The sequence below is a fragment of the Carica papaya genome, chromosome 7 (assembly GCF_054855325.1).
Source record: "Carica papaya isolate Zhongbai chromosome 7, ASM5485532v1, whole genome shotgun sequence".
NCBI lineage: Eukaryota > Viridiplantae > Streptophyta > Magnoliopsida > Brassicales > Caricaceae > Carica > Carica papaya.
The window spans coordinates 12,109,592-12,134,525 of NC_142315.1; the positions used below are offsets into that span (position 1 = coordinate 12,109,592).

The 24,934-nt window shown below is 34.6% G+C and overlaps 3 protein-coding genes across 8 annotated transcripts in view; 2 read left to right on the top strand and 1 right to left on the bottom strand.

Annotated features, from left to right (window-relative positions):
- Window positions 1–2,856: 2,856 nt before the first annotated feature.
- On the top strand, window positions 2,857–5,814 carry LOC110817702 (thiol protease aleurain-like). Its single transcript, XM_022046346.2, has 8 exons — window positions 2,857–3,137; window positions 3,247–3,368; window positions 3,831–3,946; window positions 4,083–4,156; window positions 4,249–4,513; window positions 4,983–5,114; window positions 5,244–5,379; window positions 5,510–5,814. Exons 1-8 carry the CDS (start codon window positions 2,953–2,955, stop codon window positions 5,545–5,547), a joined length of 1,068 nt encoding a protein of 355 aa, XP_021902038.1. The 5' UTR covers window positions 2,857–2,952; the 3' UTR covers window positions 5,548–5,814.
- A 436-nt stretch (window positions 5,815–6,250) lies between these two features.
- LOC110817675 (Pentatricopeptide repeat (PPR) superfamily protein) lies at window positions 6,251–15,828 on the bottom strand. The gene is made up of 2 exons (XM_022046311.2): window positions 13,491–15,828; window positions 6,251–6,972 (listed from the first exon to the last, which is right to left on the bottom strand). The coding sequence occupies exon 1, from the start codon at window positions 15,384–15,386 to the stop codon at window positions 13,608–13,610; it is 1,779 nt and encodes a 592-aa protein (XP_021902003.1). The 5' UTR covers window positions 15,387–15,828; the 3' UTR covers window positions 6,251–6,972; window positions 13,491–13,607.
- A 161-nt stretch (window positions 15,829–15,989) lies between these two features.
- FIP1 (FRIGIDA interacting protein 1) overlaps window positions 15,990–24,934 on the top strand; it is a 32,874-nt gene continuing 23,929 nt past the window's right edge. The window contains exons 1-7 of one of the 6 annotated variants that reach the window (XM_088206861.1): window positions 15,990–16,256; window positions 17,470–17,561; window positions 17,703–17,807; window positions 18,493–18,542; window positions 18,972–19,038; window positions 19,909–19,981; window positions 23,620–23,675. In XM_088206861.1, the coding sequence (XP_088062987.1) occupies window positions 16,201–16,256; window positions 17,470–17,561; window positions 17,703–17,807; window positions 18,493–18,542; window positions 18,972–19,038; window positions 19,909–19,981; window positions 23,620–23,675 (499 nt within the window). In that variant the 5' untranslated portion in view covers window positions 15,990–16,200. Of the gene's footprint in view, window positions 16,257–17,469; window positions 17,603–17,698; window positions 17,808–18,469; window positions 18,543–18,971; window positions 19,039–19,908; window positions 19,982–23,619; window positions 23,676–24,934 lie in introns of those variants that run through there. The other 5 variants (XM_088206860.1, XM_088206863.1, XM_088206862.1 and 2 more) reach the window with 5 other exon arrangements.

Genomic DNA, 24,934 nt, shown 5'->3' on the forward strand with positions numbered 1-24,934 from the left:
AACGGTTACTATTGTTTGCTTATTTAGGAATTTATAATTTATGATAATGCTAGTCTTTTTCTTCATGAGAAATAAAAAGATGAGGATGCTTGTTGAAAATGATGATGTTTTGAATAACTTTGTGGCAAATAGAGAATATTAGTGTAATCTCTCGGCTTCATTAAGTTAAAGCAAAATGCGAGCATTAGGAATGGTAAAGTTTGATTAAATGATTCTTATATGACTTCGAGGTTAACATTTATTTTTTATATTCTTGACATGGGTAAATTAAAAGGTGAAGAGAAAAAGCCTAGAAATAAAAAAAAAATAAAAAGAAGGGTAATATTAGAAACCATGAACAAGAGTATCATTAATGGATAAATGGTGAAGACTTTTGAGAAAAAGATTATGCGCAAAATTGATAAGAACCCCCCATGTGATTTTTGTATATTTCTCATTCTTTTTTCATGTATTAAATTTTATGTATTTTTTATTTCCATCTCTTTTTGCTTTGGATGTATATTATTTTCCATATCTATGACTTGTAAATAGTGGTTATGATTTTGAATAACACTAGCATACACTTATTAATTTTGCACGCAAATTATACCGATTAATTAGCTTGCATCATGAGAATAGGTGTCTTACACCTTCCTACCTCATATTGTTCCATGGCTAAAATCTAAATTGGACTAGTGTGATTTTTATAGCATGTCGAATTCGTTTTCAATAAGATCATAAACGATTCTGAAAATTATTTAAAATTAAAACATATTTTTTGCAAAGCTATTTTTGAGCATCGCATCACCCAAATTGTGGCAAGTGCCCAATTGACCTATGTTTTTCATAAATTTTGAAGGTGAAAATCTGTTTAAATTCAAATTAATTTCAAATAATTATAAAACCTACCTTTACTCACATGCTTAATTTTTTTATATTTGATTTTGTGTGAAATATGTGTTAATCGTCAAAACCATTTTATCAAACCCAAATATTGATTCTTGAAATTGTTCCTCCTTCCCACTATGTTGGACTGCCTGTTGACTATTATTCTTTATCTCTTTTATATGCATCAAAATTGAACTTGAAACTCTACTAACAACAAACCTAAGGCCGGCTACCATTGGTGACTCCCTTCTTTCTCTCATTCGCTTGCACATTTGCTGCCAAATCTCACTCTACTAAGCAAGAGTCAACTCCCCCTCTATTAAGTCCTGAGTCAATTCAAGAGGTCAAATCTTTAAACTCCATATAAGAGTCTTGTGTATCATTGATCTACTTGATTCATTTTGGTTTGAATCAAAAGTTAAATAATCCAATCTTCAGTTTGAACTATACATGGTACGCTTCAGTTCCAAAAAGTTGAATAATCTAGTTTTTACCTATATGGTACTCGTATATCTCACTTCAAATTTGTCACGCACATGTTTAACACTTGTAGATGTAGAAACAAAGTGATACTTATTTAGGTCTAATGAATAATTAAACATGTTAAATTTTGAGTTTACTTGTTTATTAATTTTGTTTGCATCTATCAATTATTTATGGACTTTTAAAACTTATCACTAATTTTAATTTTAGTAGAATTTGAAGTCTATTTAAAATTACTCATCCAAGCATCTATATCTTGTGACAAGATGTAGTTCCTCGTCGTATCTCTTCCTTAATTATAATTAGTGTCAATTAAAAAACATAGAGGTTTTGGTGATGAAGATATTCAGGAGGGTTACTATTAGGTTGTGATACCTATAAAACAAAATATAAATCCTATCTTTAATAGCACAAATTCGGTGTACCAAGTGACCCAATAACAATATATATATTTGAAAATTCTCATAAAAATAAAATAAACCAAAGAGAGTGCAAAGTAAATAACGTGATTAATTCCAAAATAATACTCCCGCTCCCAACATTTAATTTATTTTTTTTTTAAAAGCACAACTGATAATATGTAAAAGTATCCAAGAGAATTTGGGATGAAAGGCTACTTCACAAAAAAAAAAAAAAAGAAATTAAACATATTATCTGGACAAAAATATTTCTTTTAGAATGAGTAAAAAGTATGTATATATATATATATATTTATAGATAAGATGAGAGATATAATTTATCAATTTTATAATAATATTTTTATAAAGAAAAAAAGAAAAAAAAAATGCTCCTTAAATACTTAATATGGTTGAGATTTTTTATTCTTCAAAACATGATTTCCTTTAATACTCGGTTAAAAGTTACTAATAACAATAATATATTTTTAGTCAATATATCATCATTAAATAATTGTAATAGTTTCTTTGTTTTTATTATGGACATATAACAAAAATATCTAATTGCAATAACTTTGAAAGAATAAAATTATTTATAATTTTTAATTTACTCCTAATTTTGTATTATTATATTTTTAGTAATGAGATATGTTAACATAAAAATCAAAATATACAAAAATAATAAAAACAAAGCATGTTTAAATATGTTGAATATAATATTAGGAAAGGGAAGTTTTATGTTTCAAACTTTTTTAAATTTTCATACATTTATATAAAAAAAGTCACAATTTATTTTTTATTTTTTTAAAAATATATTATTATCCTAAGAAGAAAACAAATGGACGAAAATAACGTTAGAAAAATATCTGGATTTCAGAAATTTATCTCCGTCCAATGCCGGTTTGATTTGTAAACCAATCCAATTCCAACCCCTCCGTTACAACGACGTGAAGAATTCCACGTCATCGACGACGTCAGCTACCAAATTTCCTTGAATTACATACGGATCAGAAATTTCTTAAAAAAAGTTAAAAGAAGATCACCAATCAGATGTTTACACGTGCCCTTCGGTGTCTACATCTCCGGAGTTGCATACAAAACAGCAACAATAATAATTCATCCAATCTCGCTCCCAATCCATACTGTTTGTCTCAGTCCTCTGAGTGAGAGAGAGAGAGAGAGAGAGAGACACACACACACACACACCATGACTCGCCGTGCCTTGGTCTGCTCCATCCTGGTGGTGCTATGCTGCGCCGCCGCAGGATCATCCTTCGATGAATCCAACCCCATCAGATTGGTATCGGACCGTCTCCAGGAACTCGACTCCTCCTTCCTCCAAGTCATCGGCCACACTCGCCACGCCCTCTCCTTCGCCCGCTTTGCTCATCGGTAGGTCCCCTCACCCTCCGATCATCATCGGATCATTGTTGTGATTTCATTTCCGGCGAGATTTTGATCACTTACTCTTGCTTCCTCTTTTTCTTTCTAAAATCTGAAGCTACGGCAAGAGGTACGAAACTGTTGAGGAAATAAAGCTCCGGTTCGAGATTTTTAAAGATAACTTGAATTTGATCAGATCCACTAACCAAAAGGGTTTGACTTACAAACTCGCTGTCAATAGTAAGTGTGAAAATGCTTTGAACTTTGTTTTTAATTTTTTTTGCTTGATTGTACGAGCAAACTCATAATAATTATCAAAACCCTGTGCTACACCCAAATGGTACTGTTAAATTTATTCTTTGAGTTTTTTAGAAGTTTGAGTAAATAATACTTATCAGATTTATTAAATACAAGCAAATAATTACATTTGATACTGGATATATAGATGGGAACTCAGAACTAGAATTACCATAACCGAATGCTTACTCGAAGAAATTGACATTTTGTATCTTTCTGTTTTTGTTTAATTTTAAACCGATTTAATTCGTATCGATTTTATCATCTTGTTGTTCTCTTTACTAAATTATTTGAACTACATAAATTCATGAATCGCATTGCAAAAGCAGTAGTTTTATTCCAAACATTAAAGCTTTTATTTGAAGGAATTTCATTTGACTTGATTGACTTAATTTGGCAATGCAGAATTTGCTGATTGGACCTGGCAAGAGTTCCAGAGGCACAGGTTGGGAGCTTCCCAGAACTGCTCTGCCACTACAAACGGCAATCACAAGCTCACTATTGTCGATCTACCTGAGACGGTACTTGCCACTAGTTATACAAACACAGTTGACAGTTTAAGGCTCCCAAAAAAGAAGACAATTTAAGGCTGTAGTAAAACCTTGCACTTATTTTTCTTTGCTTATTTGCTTATTTATTTTGATGGTGTGCTTATAGAAAGACTGGAGGGAGGAAGGTGTAGTCAGCCCAGTCAAAGATCAAGGCAGCTGTGGATCTTGCTGGACTTTCAGGTGAATCTGAGGTTTAAGATCACAAAGTCAACGTGATTTAGTTATATTTGATATCATTATTCTAACCTTTAATCTATGCTACTATGCTTCAGCACAACTGGAGCTCTTGAGGCAGCTTACCATCAAGCATTTGGAAAGGGTATCTCTCTCTCTGAGCAGCAACTTGTGGACTGTGCGGGTGCTTTTAATAACTTCGGCTGCCATGGTGGTTTGCCATCCCAGGCTTTTGAATACATCAAATACAATGGTGGCCTTGATACGGAAGAGGCTTATCCTTACACCGCAGAGGATGGTAAATGTAAATTCTCATCCGAAAATGTTGGTGTCCAAGTCCTTGATTCTGTCAACATTACCCTGGTAAGTTATGATGTATAGATTCCCTCCAAATTTTCTTCATTTACTTTTCTTTTTTATGCTTAGCTATGTTCTAGGCATGGATTATCTCGCATTATTAGGCAATTTTGCGTCGACACTAGTCCGAACCTGATCCATTTTACTATTTCAAAAGTAGAGAGCTTATAATTGGTTCATTCTTAGGTTCAATTTGATTAGCATGCCTATCATCACATCCAGTCAATGATTATTAGGCAATTTTGCATGAACACTAGTCCAAACCTGATCCATTTTACTTTTCCAAAAGTAGAGAGCTTATAATAGGTTCATTCTTGGGTTAAATCTGATTAGCATGCCTATCATCAATTCCAGTCTGATGATTATGCTAGATTTAAGTCTCTTCAAGTGTTCACATCAGTACTTCCTGATAGTGAACTCCTAAATAGAAATTTTATATATTGTTTGGCCTCTAATTTCTAGAGTGATCTTACAGGGCGCTGAAGATGAATTGAAGCATGCAGTAGCGCTGGTAAGGCCAGTGAGCGTGGCATTTGAGGTGGTGCGTAGCTTCCGATTTTACAAGAAGGGAGTTTACAGCAGCACCACATGCGGGAGCACTCCCATGGTAAGCTATTCTAATTTCAAGTATGCAAGTTACCTTACATGTGTAATTTGAGGCACGTCCTCATATTAATGTTTGGTATTTTTACTTTTCTTCTTTTAAAATAATGTTCTCTTGCACTCTATGCGGCAGGATGTGAACCATGCGGTTCTTGCAGTTGGGTATGGAGTAGAAGATGGAGTTCCATATTGGCTCATTAAGAACTCTTGGGGAGGAGACTGGGGAGAAAATGGCTATTTTAAGATGGAAATGGGAAAAAACATGTGCGGTAAGCACCTAATCTAATCCAAACCTTCCATATTGTCTTTCACAAATCAATATGCAAATTACAGTTGCACAATACTCTGGACTTATGTAGTGATTAATCTCATTTAAACTGATTGGTGATAATTTTGCAGGCGTTGCAACCTGTGCATCCTACCCCATTGTTGCCTAGCGCGATTCTGAAAAATTTAGAGTGGTTATATGTATTCTTGAAGTTACTCTGGCATGTATATCGGTTGCCCTTCCCAAAGTCGCATCCTCATAGCACAGTGGGGTATAGCTGGATTTGATGTAGAATACGGAATAAACTTGTACAACTGTCCTGGAAAATATTTTAAGGATATTTAAGCGAAAGACTTGATAAATTTCTTTGTAGAAGGCATTGTGTGAATTGGTGGCAGTTGGCATTATACTATAAATTGATGGCTGATGTTAAACATGGAATCTGCTTATTGATATTCGCAGGACAAAGAATCCTCGAAAAAGAGTTCTGAATAATGTGTTCAAGAAGAGAAACTATCAATAAGGAATCACAAAATTTAAAGAGGCACGCCCGTTTGGTTTTTTGGAAGAGCTAAACTCCTAAATGATTGATTGTATAGGGTTAAATTTATGCTTGAGCAATTAGAAAGTTTCTTGCTCGCAATGCAATGGGTACTTCACTTCCGTAGGATGTTTCTAATATGCATGTTCATGTTTATCATACATGGTCATGTCTAGATGAGAACTAATATGAGAAAATAAGAGTTCCATTCCTGCACCAGAATGTCTCTCATATCATATGCATTGTCATGTCTAGAAGAGTACTAGTATAAGATAGTGCACAAAGAAAATTTCACCATCCAACACCCATTGTATCTTATTTGGAGTGAAAATTCTGACGTATAAGATTGTATACCAATATATATTCTTCATGTAATCCTAGCTCATTCATGACATGCAGCTGGCCATAACATTTTCGAAATTCGCAGAATCTATCTTCAAAATACAAAAATTACAGTAGTCATAAAATTGGTATATAGAAGAGTCCCCTTTTTTTAAGGGGAAGGAGCATGCCAGTTAACAGAAAAAAGCTTTCATCTGACACTTCATGTCCAATATGCAGGCAGACCAGCTTAGGAATTAGAATATACTGGTCTTACCAGTCCCTTCTCTTTCTTTCCCAGTACAATCCTTAGCTTTCAAGGCTGGTTCATGAAACTTTATTTCTTCAAACTCTGGACAGCACCACCAATAACACAAGAAATTATGACTCACAAAATTGTGATAACAGACCAACTAGATTGAGTTAAGTGTCAATTTGACCAAAAAAGGTTGCTCCATGTTCCCCAATGGCAATCCATTATGTAATACGTTCCCACCCTACACGGCAATATCTAGCCACTTCCAACAGAATTTTCACCAACCAAGACTACTTTCTGCACCACTTTTGTATGTAATTCACTGACATGAAGTCAGCCTTTGCATTTCATGTTCGTTCATAAGGTACAGATAGGAAAAGCTCCCTTTGACCTCCAATGGTGTTCCCCTATCGTGAAAGGCAAGGTAGCAATACCACTCGGCTTCGAATATAAGGACAAGTGCATTAGCAGCCAATCTGCAAATCGACAGAAACATGGGGGTGATATTAACTGTCTACGGGAGAAAGTAATAAACCACAAAAATGCAAGATCATTATGTTAATAAGGCAGTTCAATAGTTCCGAGAAAACAATTATGTATATCAAAGCATAGAAGATTGAGAAAAAAATACCACAACTCTAAACTTGTTTACAACTAACTTTTATGAGTGTAATTAGAAAGGAAGTTCAGAGAGATCTACTATCTTGTCAATTCAAAAACTAAATTCTTCAAAGCTGTAAGCAAGACTCCTTGATAACACCCTTAAAAAGCTTGATTGGAAATTACTTACACATCTTACCTGATCTTTAATTCACAACATGACAAATAATAAACACTTGAAAAAGCAAAAAGATGGTATCCTGTTGCTCAATAAAAAAGCAATGTCCAGTCTCTTCTATTCACTTTCCAACACTAATAAAAGTACCGAGGATGCAGCATGTGTTCCACAGAGGAATTACTTACTGGTTCCTCAGAAAAAAAAAGTGATGCTGACTGCAGACCAGGTCCTATATCACTATGAAGCAAGCACTTTACTTCAATGACTCTGATGCTCTTAGTCACACTTGATCATCCTACTTCTGTTAGCTCACAGATGTTCTAAGTGGAATCTAAAACTCTTCCCCTAAGTGGATCAGAACAAAGTTTCAGTCTGATGTGTTACACTTCAATTTCTCTTTCAACATGTAGCAGTCCCAAACCATAACTAGTTCAGGTTAAGGTCAACCTAGTTCCCCCATCAAGAAAAATATACAGCAGCTTGTTTTGGGTCAAAAACTGGAAGGATTACAATGGGAGACTTTTATGAGTTTTTGTCCGCAGACATGAAAATAATTTTTTCCATTGAGACCATCTCTTGAAGGAAATGTTCTGCTTCTTCCTTCTTGGGCATGGAGGTGAAATTATACTGATGTCATTGTAAAAGAGAATTTGTAGACAAGTACTCTTAAGTCACAGTGAACAAAAATCTTTAAACAAAAACCTGAATTAGTTATATTCAACTACATAAGGAAATTGTAACAGTCAGAAGATTTTAATGGAAGCAGAGTTTGGGAGATAAAATGAGAGGTTCTTCTCTCCTTTCTTGCTTACTAAAACAAAGAGGGTGAGGTGACATTTATAGGCACTCATTGCCCTGATGTTACACCAAAGGTGAGGGTGTGATAGAAAAACAGAAAAAAAAAAAAAAGCAACAAACATAACCAATTTCTGGTGGTGATGGTAGACATTCCACCTGTCCAAAAAGAGTAAATACTAAACTACCCTTATTCTAACATTTTCTACACTCCCCCTCAATCTAGATTATATATATATTAAGTAATCCTAAATTGGATACGATGTTATTAAATTTTCCCGTTGGTAGTGCCTTTGTTAAGATATCAGCAGTCTGAAGATCAGTAGAAACATAGTGTAGGGTAATGGTCTTGTCTTCTATCTTCTCTTTAATGAAATGACGATCAATCTCCACATGCTTGGTTCTATCATGATGCACTGGATCTTTGGCCATACTGATGGTTGATTGATTATCACAGCAGAGTTTCATAGGATTAGGAATACCAAAGCTTAGTTCAGATAGAATCTTCTTCAACCATACACCTTCACATATTCCATGAGCAAGAGACCTCAATTCAGCTTCAGCACTACTTCTAGATACAGCTGACTGTTTCTTACTTCGCCAAGTGACTAGGTTGCTCGACACATATGTACAGTAGCCAGTTTTTGATCTTCTATCAGTCACTGATCCTGCCCAGTCAGCATCAGTAAAGATCTCAATGTCTTTGTTTATTATTTTCTAGAAGAACGATCCCCGACCAGGGGTTATCTTTAAGTATCTCAGAATCCGGTAAACAACACTCATATGTTTTTCAGTTGGTTCAACCATAAACTGACTTATAGTGCTCACAGCAGAACTGATATCAAGTCTGATATGAGCAAGATAGATAAGTTTGCCAACAAGTTTCTGGTATTTCTCTTTATCAACAGGTTTGCTATCATTTTTTAGACTGATTTTGACATTGGACTCCATCGGTGTTCCTACAAGTTTACAACTAAGCATACCTGTTTCCTTTAAAAGATCAAAAATATATTTGCGTTGTGAAACAGAGATACCTTCCTTTCTTAGATCAACCTATTTCCATCCCAAGAAAATATCGAAGTAACCCAAAGTCTTTGATCTCGAATTCTTTGAATAGAAACTTTTTGAGTTCTAGAATTTCTTCATCATTATTACCTGTTAAGATAATGTTATCAACATATACAATTAGGATAGATTTCTTCCCCGTAGCACTGCTTTTGGTAAAAAGTGTGTGATCAGACTGACACTAAACATATTCCATCTGTTTTACTGTCCTTGAGAATCTCTCAAACCATGTCCTTGAAGACTGCTTAAGGTCGTAGAGAGCCCTTTTTAGTTTGCATACCTTCTTAAACTCGATGCTAAGCCCAGGAGGGATTTCCATGTAAACTTCTTCTTCTAGATCTCCATTGAGGAAAACATTCTTTACATCCAATTAATCAAGAAACCAATCAAGGTTTAAGGTTAAGGAAAATAGAACCCATATTGTGTTATGTTTAGCAATTGGGGCAAAAGTTTCCTGATAATCAATCCCATATGACTGAGTGAAGTCTTTGTCAACAAGCCGAGCTTTATGACGGCTCACAGTTCCATCGGGATTATACTTTGTGGTAAAGATTCATTTGCACCCTACAAGCTTTTTCCCTGAAGGTAGATCAGATAGTTCATATGTCTCATTCTTCTCAAGCACTGATCTCTTCTTGAATTGCGACTTTCCATTATGAAAACTCAAGTACCTCATGAACAGTTCTTGGGACAATGTTGTTATCGAGCTTATTAACAAGTGCATTGTATGTTGGAGACAACTTGTCATATGACACATAATCCTATATGGGATACATGGTGCAAGACCGAACACATTTTCTTAAGGCAATAAAAAGTTTAGCATTAGTGTCAATATTAACCACTGAGTCAGAAATTTCATTACCTGTAATATTATGAGTGCTTGGTCCAGAAGTTGACTCATGACTTTGCGTGGTTAATTAAGGAATTCTACTATCTTGAGTTTTATGTCTCCTTGTGTAGACCCGTAGTTTACTTTTTGCAGATAATGTGCCATCAATATCTATGTCATTAGTATTTGTGGTGGGTTTTCGGTTTTTTTTGTGGTTTCCTGGATATGAATATTTTGTGAAGATGTCAACAGAATTTGAGATAGAAGAGGGCTTATATCCCGCAATTGATATTCTTGAGTGAAATTCTCCCCCTGAATATTAGTTGTGAAATAAAATGATTGATTCTCAAAGAAGATTACATCCATAGTATTGTAAAAACGATGAATACCTGAGAAAAAAATATTTGTATCCTTTTTTATTTGAAGAATAACCAACAAACACACATTTAAGAGTCATTGGATAAGTTTTCTCCTGAGGTATGTGTGAATGTGAACATAGGCGGTGCAGCCAAATATTTTCAATGGGATAGTGTTTAAAACATGAGATTTTGGAAATGCCTGAAGAAGAGCTTTATAAGGAGTTTTAAAATTTAGTATCCGAGTGGACATTCAATTGATCAAGTAGGTAGCAGCAAGAATGGCTTCACCCCACAAAAATTTAGGAACATGGATTGTAAACATCAATGATCTGGCAACTTAAAAAATGTGTCTATTTTTTCTTTCGGTTATGTTATTTTATTGTGGGGTGTATACACAAGAGATTTGATGGAGGATACCTTGATTATTAAAATATTCTTCTAGGGTGGATTCAAAGTATTTACATGCATTATTGGTTTTCAGTACTTGTATTGTAATGTGAAACTGGTTTTGAATCATAGTATTAAATCTCTGAAATATTTGGCTCACTTCAGACTTTTCTCTCACAAGAGAGACCCAGATAATTTTAGTATGGTCATCAATAAAAAATACAAACCATTTTTTTCCAGTAATAGTTTTGACTTGTAAAAGTCCCCAAACATCTTTATAAATTAAAACAAATAGTTGTGTGGGTTTATATAGTATACTAGGAAAAAAATTGCGAATGTGTTATAAAAATTGGCACACTTTACATTAAAATGAAAGTGGATTTTTATTCTTAAATAAAGTAGAAAATAATTACTTTAAGTACAAAAAATTTGGGTGACCTAATCGATGATGGCATAACATAATTGTGTGATCATCGTTTGAACAATCTATAGAAACCGAATTATCACATACAGCATTAGAAGCTTGTCTACTTGAGGTAGATGGGTCAACTGCAAGATAGTAGAGATTTGAATCCATCCTAACATTACCAATCGTTTTTTCCGAAACCGAGTCCTAAAATACATAAGAATGATTGTCAAATTTTACCATACAATTCATGTCTTTACATAATTTACTTATGAACAATAAATTGCAATACAAATTAGGCACATAAAAAACTGAATTGAGTGTCAAGCAGGATAATATTTTTGTGGAGCCAATTCCTGCCACTCTAGAACTTGAACCATCCACAATCTTAATTAATAAATCTTCCTTATATTCAAGATAATCACCAAGTAAGGACTGATTTCCTGTCATATGGTCAGATGCCCTAGAATCCACAATCCAAATATGTTTTTTATGGAACCATGTTGATAAACCAAATGGGTATTTACCTTTTTGGGTAACAGAGGCAGAGGAATTACCCAAACTTCCCATTTTCGACGAAAAAAATTCCACCAGTGCCTCCATTTGTTCTGGACTGAAGGGAGCACTTTCGGGCTGAACAGAGAGCTCTTTCGAAGTCGCCAAGTTTCCATGAGGTGTCTTGATGATCCTATTCTCTCCTGGTTTCCCATGAAGCTTCCAGCACATCTCATGAACGTGCCCTACCATTTTGCAGAACTCACAGAATGGATGCTCTTTCTTTCCACGGGAATCAGAGAAGCGAGGAGTAAGAGCAGAAGCATTCTCACTCAGCTAAGTCGACTGAAGTTCTTCCAACATCAATTTCTTCTTGCTTTCTTCTCGCTGAACTTCAGAGAAGACCTCACGAATACCCATAAGTAGTTTCGTGCTTAGAACTCGACCCTGCACTTCATCCAAGCTTTTGTTGAGTCCCATGAGGAACCGGAAGATTCTTTTCTGCTCCACAATTTCTCTGTATTTCTTAGCATCTTCTGGGCAGCTCCATTGATGATCTTCAAAGACGTCGAACTGTTGCTAGTTGCGAGTGAGAGCGTTATAGTATTGAGTAATGTTTAGCTCACCTTACCGCAACTTGAGGAAGGTGGATTCGACTTCGAAAATTACTGAAATATTTTCGCAGCTAGAGTAAAACTCACGAGCAGCTTCCCAGACTTCGTGAGTTGTCTCGTACAAGAAGAAATTTTCACTGATTTCGGGAGTCATGAGCTTAGCAACCAGAACATTACCATGCTGTTGTCGATTTTCCAAGTTCGAGCATGTGGGTCATTCGATGGAGGTTCTAGAGCTTCTCCTGTGAAATATTCATCGCGTCCTTTCCCTCAGATGAATAGCCGCACAGACGTCGACCATTGGAGGTAATTATCATCATTGAGTCGATGATTGGTTATGAACGATGAATGTTGCTCCACCATTCCAGTGTTGATGGAGTTGGGGAGATACGTACCCGAAATAACATCGGGTGATGAAGAGTTTCGGTCATCCGTGGCCATTGAAGAATCTGGCGCACACGGAAGGAGATCTGGATTAGAGGAGCTCTGATACCATGAAAATTTTAATAGAAGCAGAGTTTGGGAGATAAAATGAGAGGTTTTTCTCTCCTTTATTACTTACTAAAATAGAGAGAGTGAGGTGCCATTTATAAGCACTCATTGCTCTGATGTCACACCAAAGGTGAGGGTGTGAGAGAAAAACAGAAAAAGAAAAATAAGCAACAAAGGTAACCAATTTCTAGTGGTGATGGTGGACATTCCACTTGGGCAGAAAGAGTAAACACTAAACTACCCTTATTCTAACATTTTTTACACAGCCCTTATAAAAACTAGGTCAACTCTTTTGTCCAATAATTTCCTAGGTCCCACTTCATGAATTCTAAACTGTCTTGCATCAATAGGAACCTTTTTTTTTTTCTTTGACACGAACATCAAAGGGACATAATGCAACTCTTAACGTCGAAGCAAAGAGATTGAATCAATATATCTCCTCGAAGAGCTTCAAAAGCACAATGTAAAGGACCACAATACCAGGTTTCTCCTCATACAAAGACCCAGAGCCAAACATCAATTCAACAGTCACTAGATCATGCAAAACAAAAGGTATAGGAAGGACTATCCATCACTATTTTTATTGAAACTACTAAATATTTTTTTTTAAATAAAAAACTACTAAATATTTTTTGAAAGCACTAAATGTTAAACTTTACATAAACACGTAAAGAAAGTACATTCTTTGCAAAATTGATGCTTTTCATCTACATTAAAAAATACAAGAAAAAGAATGCTGTTTTTTCTTAATTGAAACAAGAAGCAAATACTTACAGCTAGTTCACGGTCTACTAACTGGATATGCTTCATATGGCATTCAGTGCATATGGTGGAAGAATATTGTCATACAACAGGCTTGGAATGCCAAGTCCAGTTGTATTACAGTTACTCTCAAGCAGCCACTGGAACATCTGCAATTATCCTTGAAGGAACAGTCTCTTTTGAGAGAGACAGACCAATCATTAGGTCCTCCAATGCCATTTGCTTAATGCGAAAGGCTTCCTTAGGCATTCCAGCCTTCAAAAGGCAAGATATCAGAGAACTCACGGTAATGGTATCTGGGATACAACCAATTGCCAACATTTTATTGAATATGCTAATTGCCTCAAACATTCTCCCTTTCATACAATGCCCAATTATGAGAATTGTAAATGTCACCTTATCATGTTTACATCTTTTCTCCTCCATCTCTACCACAATTGCATTTGCCTCATCAACATTTCCTGCCTTGCAAAATCCATCAAGCACAGGGTTATACACAAACGGTTTTGGAACAACATCCATACATTTCAATTGCCTCAAAAAATCACGAGCCTCATGTATCCTATTCTCTTTGCAGAGAGCATGAATAAGAATAGCATAAGTGTAAACATTAGGAGATAGGCTTCTTGAATTCATCTGATCCCAAACTCTCAAGCCTTGGTTTACTTGTCCTGCTCGACAATAACCATCAACCAAGGAAGTGAAGGTAACAACATCAGGAAGACAACCAAAAGAATGCATCTTCCCACATATGGATTCCGCGGAAACCATGTCACCAACTTTTCCAAAGCCATCAACAAGAACATTAAAAGTGATTGTGCTGGGCTTTGTTCCACAATTAATCATTTCATCAAAGAGAAGAGATGCCTCCTTCATCTTCCCCAATTTGCAGTAACCTGATATGATTGATGTATAGGTCACAACATCTGGTAAAGAATTATCTCTCGACAAAAGTTCAGTCAGCAAGGCATGTGCTCTTTCTACTTCACTAATCCTACACAATCCATTTATAAGAGTGTTATAAGTAACAGTGTCAGGAGAACAACCAAAACTCTCCATATTATTGAAAAACTTGAAAGCCTCTTCAACTTTTCCTAGACCACACAAGCCCCGAATAGCAATATTGAAAGTCCAGGTATCCATACAAGAAGCTAATCCCAAATGCTCTTGAAATAAACTAACAGCCTCCTCTATATGATTCTGCTTAACCAAAGCATTCAACAAGTTATTTAGTACAAAAGAACTAACCCCAATGCCATCAGACTGAATCTCACGAAGCAGCTTCTTTGGAAAATCAAACTTTCCCGCCTGTGCAAAGGATGTTACCAAAAATCCTAACATAGGACCATCCGGCAAGTGACCATCACTCCTCATGTAATCAAATACCATTTGAACTGAATCATGCAGACCCACTTGACAAAGTGATCTCATAAGCAAATTATAAGTCCAGAAAGAATGACTAATATCCAAATTTTCTCTACCTAACTCCAAAAACTTCAACCCGAGTTTTGGATTATTCAACCTCTTAATTACCTCCAATGCAATCAAAGGTGTCAAGTTCTTGCTCAAATAACAGGAAAAGGCATCGAGCGAATGCTTATGGATAAAGAGAGTGCACACAACTTTGACGAACCATGCCTCGAAATATTGTATTGCCTCTCTGCTACCATACAAGGGTCCAGAGCGAGATCCCCCGTTGGCGTCGGCGTAAGTGTGAAGATGAGCAATGGCGATCTTGGAGGCTCGAACCCTCGAAAGACGGGCTGTGAATAAAAAGAAGGTCATCTGCAACGCCAGGCCACTGCTAAGCTCAGTTCTATACTCACGAATCTCTCTAGCAAACACTGGAATTCTTTTGGGTCGCCCAGATTTTAATTTGGGTTTTTGCTTGAATTCTCTACTCTTCATGGGTATGGTGAAATTTGCCAGTTACGGCAGCATAGCAAATCAAATGAAACCAAAACAAACTACCAGAGAGTATACTACTCCATCTGAAACAGAAAACCCCAAGTAGGATAAGACCACGGTTCTTGTAATATGGTTGATTCTTTTAGCTTCTAATCGAATGTTACAATTCTCAAGAGAAGCCAGACGAGTACATACGAATTAAAAAGAACAAATTGACCAGAGAACAAAGACGGCATTTTTCCATATTCGAAATCTATCAATGCAGTTGGAGTTTTGCAGCCATGCTGAAGATGTTAAGATGATGTGAAAAATGTTTGATCTTTGATCAGGTAAAACTCAAAACAAAAACCTTTATGAGGTTCAGGAGCAGAAAGATGAGTGTTAGGGTTTTGCAGGATGCCTGGAATTAGAATTGACGCATTCCCAAATCAAAGTGAAAAAAATATTTTAAGAAAACTAAAATAAAGTACTGGGCCAGTATAACAAATATTGTTGAAGATAATGGGCCTAGTAATGAACCATCAGGATTGCTAAGGAGCGGCCCAGGCGGCGGCTCGAGCGAGCCAGGTGCATCAAATTCAACGCAAACAGCTAAGCTGATTACTGAGCGAAGCAACTGCAATGTTCTACTTTTTCTTTAATTTACAGATACATGAAGATTATTATCACATTCACTCCCCCTTAACAGAAAGGAGAAAAGAAGAGAAAATAATAAGACTGCTAGTATCGTTTCACGCTCTCTGTTTCATCAAAAATTCTACAGATAACTTCGGAAATCTCGAACATTAAAGAAGAAGAAGAAACACCTTTCAGGATGTCGAGTGAGAGACATGCTTCTTCCACTTCCACCACCCCTGAAGACAACGCCATGTAAGTTTTCGATCCTCCAATTCATTAAGCATTTTTCTTTGGTGTCGGTTTTTCTAATTGTCGATTGAATTATTATATAATGTAGGAAATCCATTAGAAATTAGAGAGCATTTTTCTTATTCTGCTATTAGGCGTCTTTTCTACCCTATAATCCTGTTTTAATTTTGTGCAACTGGTTTTATCAAAAAAGAAATAGCAAAAAATTAGTGTAACTCTTTTGGGAGTTTTTTGTCTTGTGCTTGAGACAACAATGTAAGGACTGCTATTGCATTTGAGAACTGAAACGGGTGCGTTGAAATGGCCCTTTTTCCGAAGTTTTACGAAACGTATATTCTGTTTTTTAATATATAGAATGAAATATATGTTGGGTAATGGAAGATACCTCTGCAGCTTAATTTGACATTGTGTTTGAACTATAACTTGTCATTCACCAAGAAAGAACTGCTTTTGCTTGATATCTGCCAGGAGAGAAAGAGAAAGTGACCAGTACCCGTATAGGGACCAGATTGAGTGGAAACTTAAACAGAATGGGGAATTCACTGTCAAGTCTTTTTATAAGTATCTAGTGGGTTTGAGAGCAGGACGGGATTCCTAACTATCCGGTTTATCAGATTTGGAAAGTGCAGGTGCCTTCAAGGGTCCCTTTTTTTGCTTGGAAGGCGAGCCCTGAGTGCATATTGACAATTAATAAGCTAATGAAAAGAGACAAAATAATGTTAAATGGGTGCTACATGTGTAAGAAAAATGTTGAATCATGTAATCACAGTCTACTATGGTGCCCAGTGGCCTATGAATTATGGACAGTGATTTATGGTTTGTTAGGGATCATTTGGGTTATGGCGGGGTCGTTGAGAGAAACTATGGGCTTGAGAAGGTTTATGCAAAAAAAGACAATTTGTAAATTTTATTCCACTTACTATCTTTTGGGTTTTATGGTAAGAAAGAAATAGTGGGGCTTTTGACAATATTGAGGGTGAGATATCTAAGATCAGGGATAAATGGTTGCATTCTTTTGGATCCTTGATTTTGGGGAATGACATTTATAGGATGGAAGATTTTGGGAGAGTTATTGATCTCCTAACACAATTGTAAATTCTTTGTATATGGGTGATACTCCCTTAGTACCTTGTGAATATCATTCTTTACACTTTTTATTTTTTAAAAAAGTGACTAGTACTCGTAGCTGATCAGTTAACCATTTGCTCCATAATAGGTTTCTCGACATACTGCACGAGGCTCCTTTATTAGGGCACCGGAAGTCTAGAAGTCTTTTCGGAAGCTATGTTTACTTTGTCATATTGGCAAGTAGTTTGTCCCTGTGAAAGCTAAAGTTCATTCACAATGAGGCAAACTTTGATATTTACAAGCGGTTGCGATTCACTCTTGTTTTGCTCGTTGAGGAAAAGAATATGAGTCTAGCTTTGTTTTTTCTTCAATTTTAGGTAGGTTATGCTATCTTGGCTGCAGCATCTCCATGGATATTTCACCTGATACGAAAATTAGTCCCACCATTGCTTTGCAGTTGCAATGTTGCTCTCCTACTAGTCACAGGTTTCATGCTTGATCTTACCTTGAATACATTTGTTTATGGGTCTAAATTTTCCACTGAGTACATTCTTCTAAAGAAAATTCTGACATCATTTTCTCTTTTACATAAAAGATGCAACCATCTCCAGTACGTTTTTTGCACATATTGAAATGTAATAATGTGTTTGAAAATGTAACATACATCACACAGTTGACTTGGTTCCTCACGGATTTGTAAGTAGAAAGCATATCTGGATTTTTTTTGTCATTGTAGCCAAATCTCTGAGAACTAGAGAGCAAAGGTTCTCCTGACATGGTATTGGTTTAGTCTTTTCATATGGCATAGAAAGATAGCTCTGAAGCTTTTTATTAAAAAAAAAAGATAGTTCTGAAGCCAAAAGTATAAGTCAAGGCACTAGCAATAACTGATAGATCAATAACATGGTAGTGCAGTTACTTTTTCTTAAAAAAAAAAAAAAAAAAAAAAAAAAAAAAGAAAAGCTATTTCAGTTGTTTAAAAGACAAGAAGCTAACACTTTACTATTGTATGATTGGATTGTTATTTGCATTTTTATATTCTTCACTTTGCCTGTCCTCTACCAAACACTACAAGATAGTTTCTAGTTTTTTATTTATCATGTTAATGAGTGCATATGTATTTCTTATGGATATCTGATCCTCCATAGATGTTTATATTTCACTCTTACAGGCATCTTTCAACAATATCTAGTTTATCAAGTCCACAAAATACGGTTACAGGTAACCTTGTTGATCAGTAAAAGACTTATATTCTTGAGTTTGTATTTTCTTTGTCACTCCATTTCATTAATTTGTTTTCTTGGGGTGGGGAGGAGTCATCTAATGGTACAGTAAGATCACTCATTATGGGAGGATGAGAGAAAGTTCTGTTATTCCCCTGGTTTGAGGAAGTTCCTTAAGATTTACTAACTTGAAAGTTTCTTATGCTGTTAGCTCAATAGTTTAATCACGAAAAGAGTTGACCCGCTCATTGAAATTGAATAAATTTTTCAACTGAAGTCATGGGTTATATTTCTGTCTGCAATGTTCTCTAGCCTGATCTTATGTACTTTGGATTAGTCTCTCTCCATTCTGTAAATTGCACTTTTTGATAGGAATGATAATTGTTAATGGTGCTGAAACCATTAAATGCAGATGTTCTTTTTGTAGGGATATTATAGTTTCAGTCAGAAGTTGAAGCATATAGTTCGTTTGCCATTCGCAATTACTGCATATGGTATGTGATTCATTTCTGAAGGAACCTTTTTCTTCGCTAATTTTAGTCCTTCTCTTCTTTTTTGTTTTTTTATCGAAGTAGTCAATTCTTGTTTTAGATCTCCAATTGCGAAAGGATTCACTAGTAAATCATAATAGCAAATTGTCCTTCAATTTCACAAAACTCTGCTTCGCTTACCATCTTTCATCTGAAAGCACTTGCAGTTCTCATGTTACTACCAGTACACACTGGCAAATCTGATTGCTGGGTGGGTTGAATGCAGAAAATATCAGTTGATCTAATAGTTACGAGTCAATTTTTCACAGGAATGAATAGAATAACCCACCTCAATGCAGAGCTTGGTAATGAAAAGGCATTCATGAATACCCCAAGATTGAACTGAACTAAACTGACTAATACTTTATTTAAGTGTCATCTCATTATGGAATTACCAGTTTATATTTTATAGTGAGGGAGAAAATGATTTCTTGTTGCTGCAATAGATAGCAACATAAGGCTTCTGCCTTCCCTGGGCTTGCACAGTACATCTTTTGACTGTTCCATTTATTACACGGTTGAAAGTCAAACCCTTGTTACATGAACTTTGAGTGTATGATTGAAGGAACAGGTCTAAATATTGGATAACTTAGGTTTTTCTTTTACCTCAAAGAAAAGTTACTGTTATTCTTTTCACTGTTCTTTATGTCAGTTAGCATTATAATACCATTCACAAGTATTCTTATAGATCTCATCTATGTTTGTGTTTTGAAATAAAGAATTCTTATTAATAGCTTGCATTTCCTTCTTTTAGGTCTTTCAGTTTTTCTGTATTTTTGAAACCATTATCATATTTGCCTCACACTCATAGTGCTTATTTAAATTCCATACTAGGAACTGCTGCAATGGTACTTGTCGTGGTTTGGAATCCTCATATCAATTTTCTTCCCATCTCTACTTTGCTAAGGTACATAAGCCTCTACCTTGCAATCTGAACCTATTTGTGTTTGCATGTGTATATGTTTGTTTAACATGTGCTATATTAATGAAATGAGATGGAATGAAATAATAACACCAGAATAACTGACCTTTTTTGCTTTGTTCTTTTAAAATACAAAATGAAACGTCACTAGCATGCACGACATTGACGGATGTTTAAAATTTCGGTAAGACATCTCTAGCTTTGGGTCGGGTCTCGGGCCTACTCAAAGAGAAGTCCCATAGGGCGAAGTTTGTTGGAACTTTGGTGATGCAAATTAAGATCATCTTAATTTGGAATAATATTCTATTGAAATCTTTTGTGATTATTATTATTATCTTGTATTTTTAAGTTATTTGGGTTATTTAGATTTGTATAGGTATTTAAATATTTTAATTTCTTTTTAGATAGATTTCAAATTTTATAGGAATTATAACATTTTAGTTTTTCTCTTTTATATTTGATATAATAATATTGTAGTTTTCTTTAGGTAGATTTTAAGTACTATAGGAATCATAATATTTTATATTTCCTCTTCTATAATTTTTCTTATTCATTGTAACTAGTGTCTATACAAAGGCTATTAGCTACTAACGAAGAAGGGATGAAAATTATGAATTGCTAGGATTTTTATTCCCTATTTTCTCTTTTTGTGTTTGTTATTGGGGTTGTTTTTCTGTCTAATCTATCTCATTAATTCTACTTCTCCAAATATTTCTTCATCTTGATCTCGAATCTCTTCTTATCTATCTTTGTTCTTCGATTCTGTTCCTTATATTTTCCTCTATTTCTCTAGTTTGTAGGATAATCCAGGTTCTACTATAATTATCCTATATCAGTTGGTATCATAGTTTTACTCTTATTACTACCTTTTGCCACTTTCTTAAGCTACAAAAAAAACATAAAAAAATCTCAAGTTTGTCACTGCATCAGATTGGTCAAATTGCACCTTAGAGTCACTTCAGAGTTGAGTACCTTTGACTCGAAAAAGAATCCATTTAACTTCTTGTTCCAATTCATCATATAATCTACCTGATTATATATTTTATGTAGTACCAAGTTTTTTGCCCCTATGGAGGCATAGAGAGTATTGAGATATGATCCACAGGTAATTTGTATTCAATGTCAATGTATAAGAGGTGTTCTTATGTGAAAAAGCTCTCTCAATGACCATTGCACATATAAATATCAAATATGTAACAAACTTATATTCAAAAGCTTGGCAAGGGTGAGATCTTCTGCAAAAGTGAAAGGCTGAGTTTAAGAGTAAAACTAACACTTCTTCTGTGTTAGAAGATGAAAAACTTGAAGTTCCTTCCATACCACCAGTAGCAGTTCAAGAGATATTAGTTCCTGTTGAAGTTGTTTTTTTTTACATGCTTGTGTTTTTCCTTTCCTAAGAAAATGTTTATGCTGATGGTGTTGAGCAACTTGCTTCTTTCAACAATTTTGTTCTACCTTTGCCATGGTGGTTCCTGTTCATAATGACTACATTAAAGAGTCTTGGGATAATTTTGTTTTTAAACTTCAGTAGGTGGAACCTATAATTTTTGGTTAAGCTTAATTTTTTTTTTTAGTTTGAAGATTATCTAAAGTCTCAACTTTTTGAATATTTTGAAGAACACTTTTGAGCTTTTTCTATCTTGATGTTCCACCTCTTCAAAATTCGACTAGGAGCTCTCATCAAGTGGAATAGAATGATGCATAACAAGAATATCTTAGTTTGGAGTAAATTTTCTATTAAAGAACTCTTTCATAATGATTATTATTATTTTGTATTTTAAGTTTTTTAGGTTATTTAGATTTTATTTGGGCATTTAAATATTTGAGTTTCCATTTAGGTAGATTTGAAAAATTTTACGAGTTAGAATCTTTTAAATGTCTTCTTTTATGCCTGATATTATAATATTTTGGATACATTATCTAATTAGTTTTTGAAATTTGACACTTATTATAATTTAATATTTTCTTAGTAACAGTTTAGTCCCTAAGATTTTTTATTTGTTTTAAATATTTAGTTTTTTTACATTTTCTAATAGAAAAGTTAAAATAGCTAAATCATGTTTAGATCCTTTAGAAAGAGATCAAAATAATTATTCTAACTAATTTAAATTAAATTAATAATTATGAATTTATTAATTTAGCTAATTAGTCGAAGTCAATTTTTTAAACTGTTTTTAAAACATCCAAATATGGTTTAATTGTTTTAACTTTTCCTATTAGAAAATAGAAGGAAAATATATGTTTGAAGCAAATGAAAAACATCAATGACCCAGTTGTAACAAAAAAAAAAACTAGAAACTAAATTGTAATAATTGTCTAACTATTTTGTTAGTTTGCTTTAATATTTTAGTTTTTTCAGTTGATTTTAAATATTAGAGAAATTAGAACCTTTTAGATTTCCTCTTATATAATTTTTCTTATTCATTGTAACTAACGCCTATACAAAAACTAGTAGCTACCAACAAACAAGCGAAGATAATTAAGAATATCATTTTAAAGGTTTTATTCTTTATTATCTCTATTTGTGTTTGTTTTTGGGTTATTCTATCATTGATCTCTAAATTCCTTAGGCCTATCATTGTTCTTCTTTTCTCTTCTGCATATTTTCCTCAATTTCTCTACTTTATAGGATAATTTGGTTCTACTGTTACTTGTCTTACGTCATGTGCCCTTGGTGGTCAATGATTAGGCTCATCAAAGAGAATCTCACGATCTCTTCTCTAAATTAAGTAATTGTTGGATGCTTTATTCATTAGTAATAGATATTTATAATTTAGGAAATAATTAAATCATTATAATATAGAAAATAACTATGTAACCTAAACAAATACAATTAAACAACAATTAACCTAAACAAACTTCCTAATTTAAAATAAAGTAACACCTTATGCTGGGAGGAATTTTAGTATAAAGTCCCTTAGTACATCCGAGTAGCCAAAATCCTTATCAGAAGCAGCTAGGAGTCCTATCCAGAAGTAAAAGCTGAAGGTGTAGTTTCTCCAGGCTCTGTGGATTGCCATCTGATTGGACTTGTTGTGGGGCCTCCTCTGGTGTACACGACCTCAAAATTTGTTATAGGGTGAAGGTTAGCTGATATGCACATAACGTCATTCCTGTTGATGTATTTTTCTCTTGTCTTTTCCTAATAGTATCTATTTTATTTTGTCTGTAAATCAGAGGGAATAGTATTTATTTCACTACAAAAACGAAAGTGTTCAGAAAGTTAGTTAATTATTCCTGAGTATTTCAATTATTTGGAACATGAACTAGATTCAATTGTATATCCTACAAACACTGAGTTTTTATCTTCATTTTGTTTCTCTGAGATGTCTAGAATTGGTTCTTGTATTGCTCTCTTTCAGGTTAGAGGCTCTGATTTGCATATACATATATATCTATATATATGATTACATGATACTATGTATATAAATATTCTCTTGGAGGAACCTAACATTTTTAATTGTCACTCAAGCAAAACTGATTAATGGTAACATGCCACCCATTTGTTTGTGTAGTGCTGGAAAAACTGAAAAGAAAGATAGAAGTACTGCTAAATGTCAGCTGTTTTTTTTGTTGGATTGTATAGTGTTGATAATATTCATCTAAATACAATTAATTTGCAGGATCATTATGTTGGTTGAAGCAATATGTGCTGGTTCCTTTATGAGTGTATATATTGGTGAGTTTTAAATCTTTTAGAACATTTATGTATTTTTCCTTCCAGATAGGGTTTATTTTAGAAGTAAAGTTGTGGCAAGGGATGCAAGGATGTGGTTTTATCATACTATCCTGGAAGGCAAATTATAGTACTCCGTCCTGAAAGTTTCTGAGGAGAATGCAATTTCTCCAACAATCTCTCTATGGGCAACCTTTGGTTTGATGAAACTGCTGCAAAAATTCTTGAGTTAAACTGAATTAAGACCCTCAATAATAGTAGATCCTGAAAGTTCAATTTGTTTCAGTTACAAAGTTTTGGATGCTGGGTACCAATTTCGTTGTGTCCTGGGCAGACGAAATAAAAAATTTAGTGGGTTGGTCTATAAGAGAGGGACATATGGCAGATTCTGGAGGGGCGGTTGAAATTATTATTTTTCTGTTTCCCTGTAGTTATGGGATTAGGATTAGTTTGCCAGTTTCTAATTTTAACAAGTTTATCCTGTGGATGCAGGAAGTTGGTTACATCCAAAAAGAAGTTTTTTTCCCTATGAAGTTGCTGAATATTTCATAAATAAGTACAATCAAGATCTGAATAAAAGATGAGCAGAATTCAGAAAGCTTCTTAGTTTCCTATAATTTGGAGATCAAAGGTTTTTCTCTTACTGAACATGTACTTCATATGTAAGAGATCAAAGGGTTCTTTCTCAATGATTCTTTTAGCCAACTAAAATAGGTCATGAAGGCAGAAGTCCAGCAAGAATGCTGATTGTTCCACTGCACAATCCCATAACTAATAGCAGTCAGAGGGGCGTAACTGTTGCTTCTTGTTATTTTTTATCTAGTTTGATATGTAAATTCTAACACGTGGCGCTGTTGGGATTAACCTCACCAATTTTTCAACTTGGGTGCTGTCACAGTCTTCGTTTTGGGATTGGGCCTGTTGACATGTAAGGTTTGCAGCAAGCATGAAGCTTGCGTGTTCGATTTTCAGCCTTGATGATATAGGGTTGGGGTTTGTTAGAAAAAGCCCTTCAATCACTTAGAGTTAGGTGCTTTCAAACCTTTTTCTTTTTTCATTTATTGGTAAGATAGATTATGTATATAGAGAAGAATATAGCTTTTGGTTTTCCAATTAATTAGATCTGACAAATCCTTACTAAACTAAATTTCTTGTTTTATTTCAGTCCCAACTAACATAAATTTCCTATTTTGCTTTATCCCTAAGTAACTTCTGAGCACTAAAACAAAAACCAAAACACAAGCAGGTAGGAAGAGTGATTT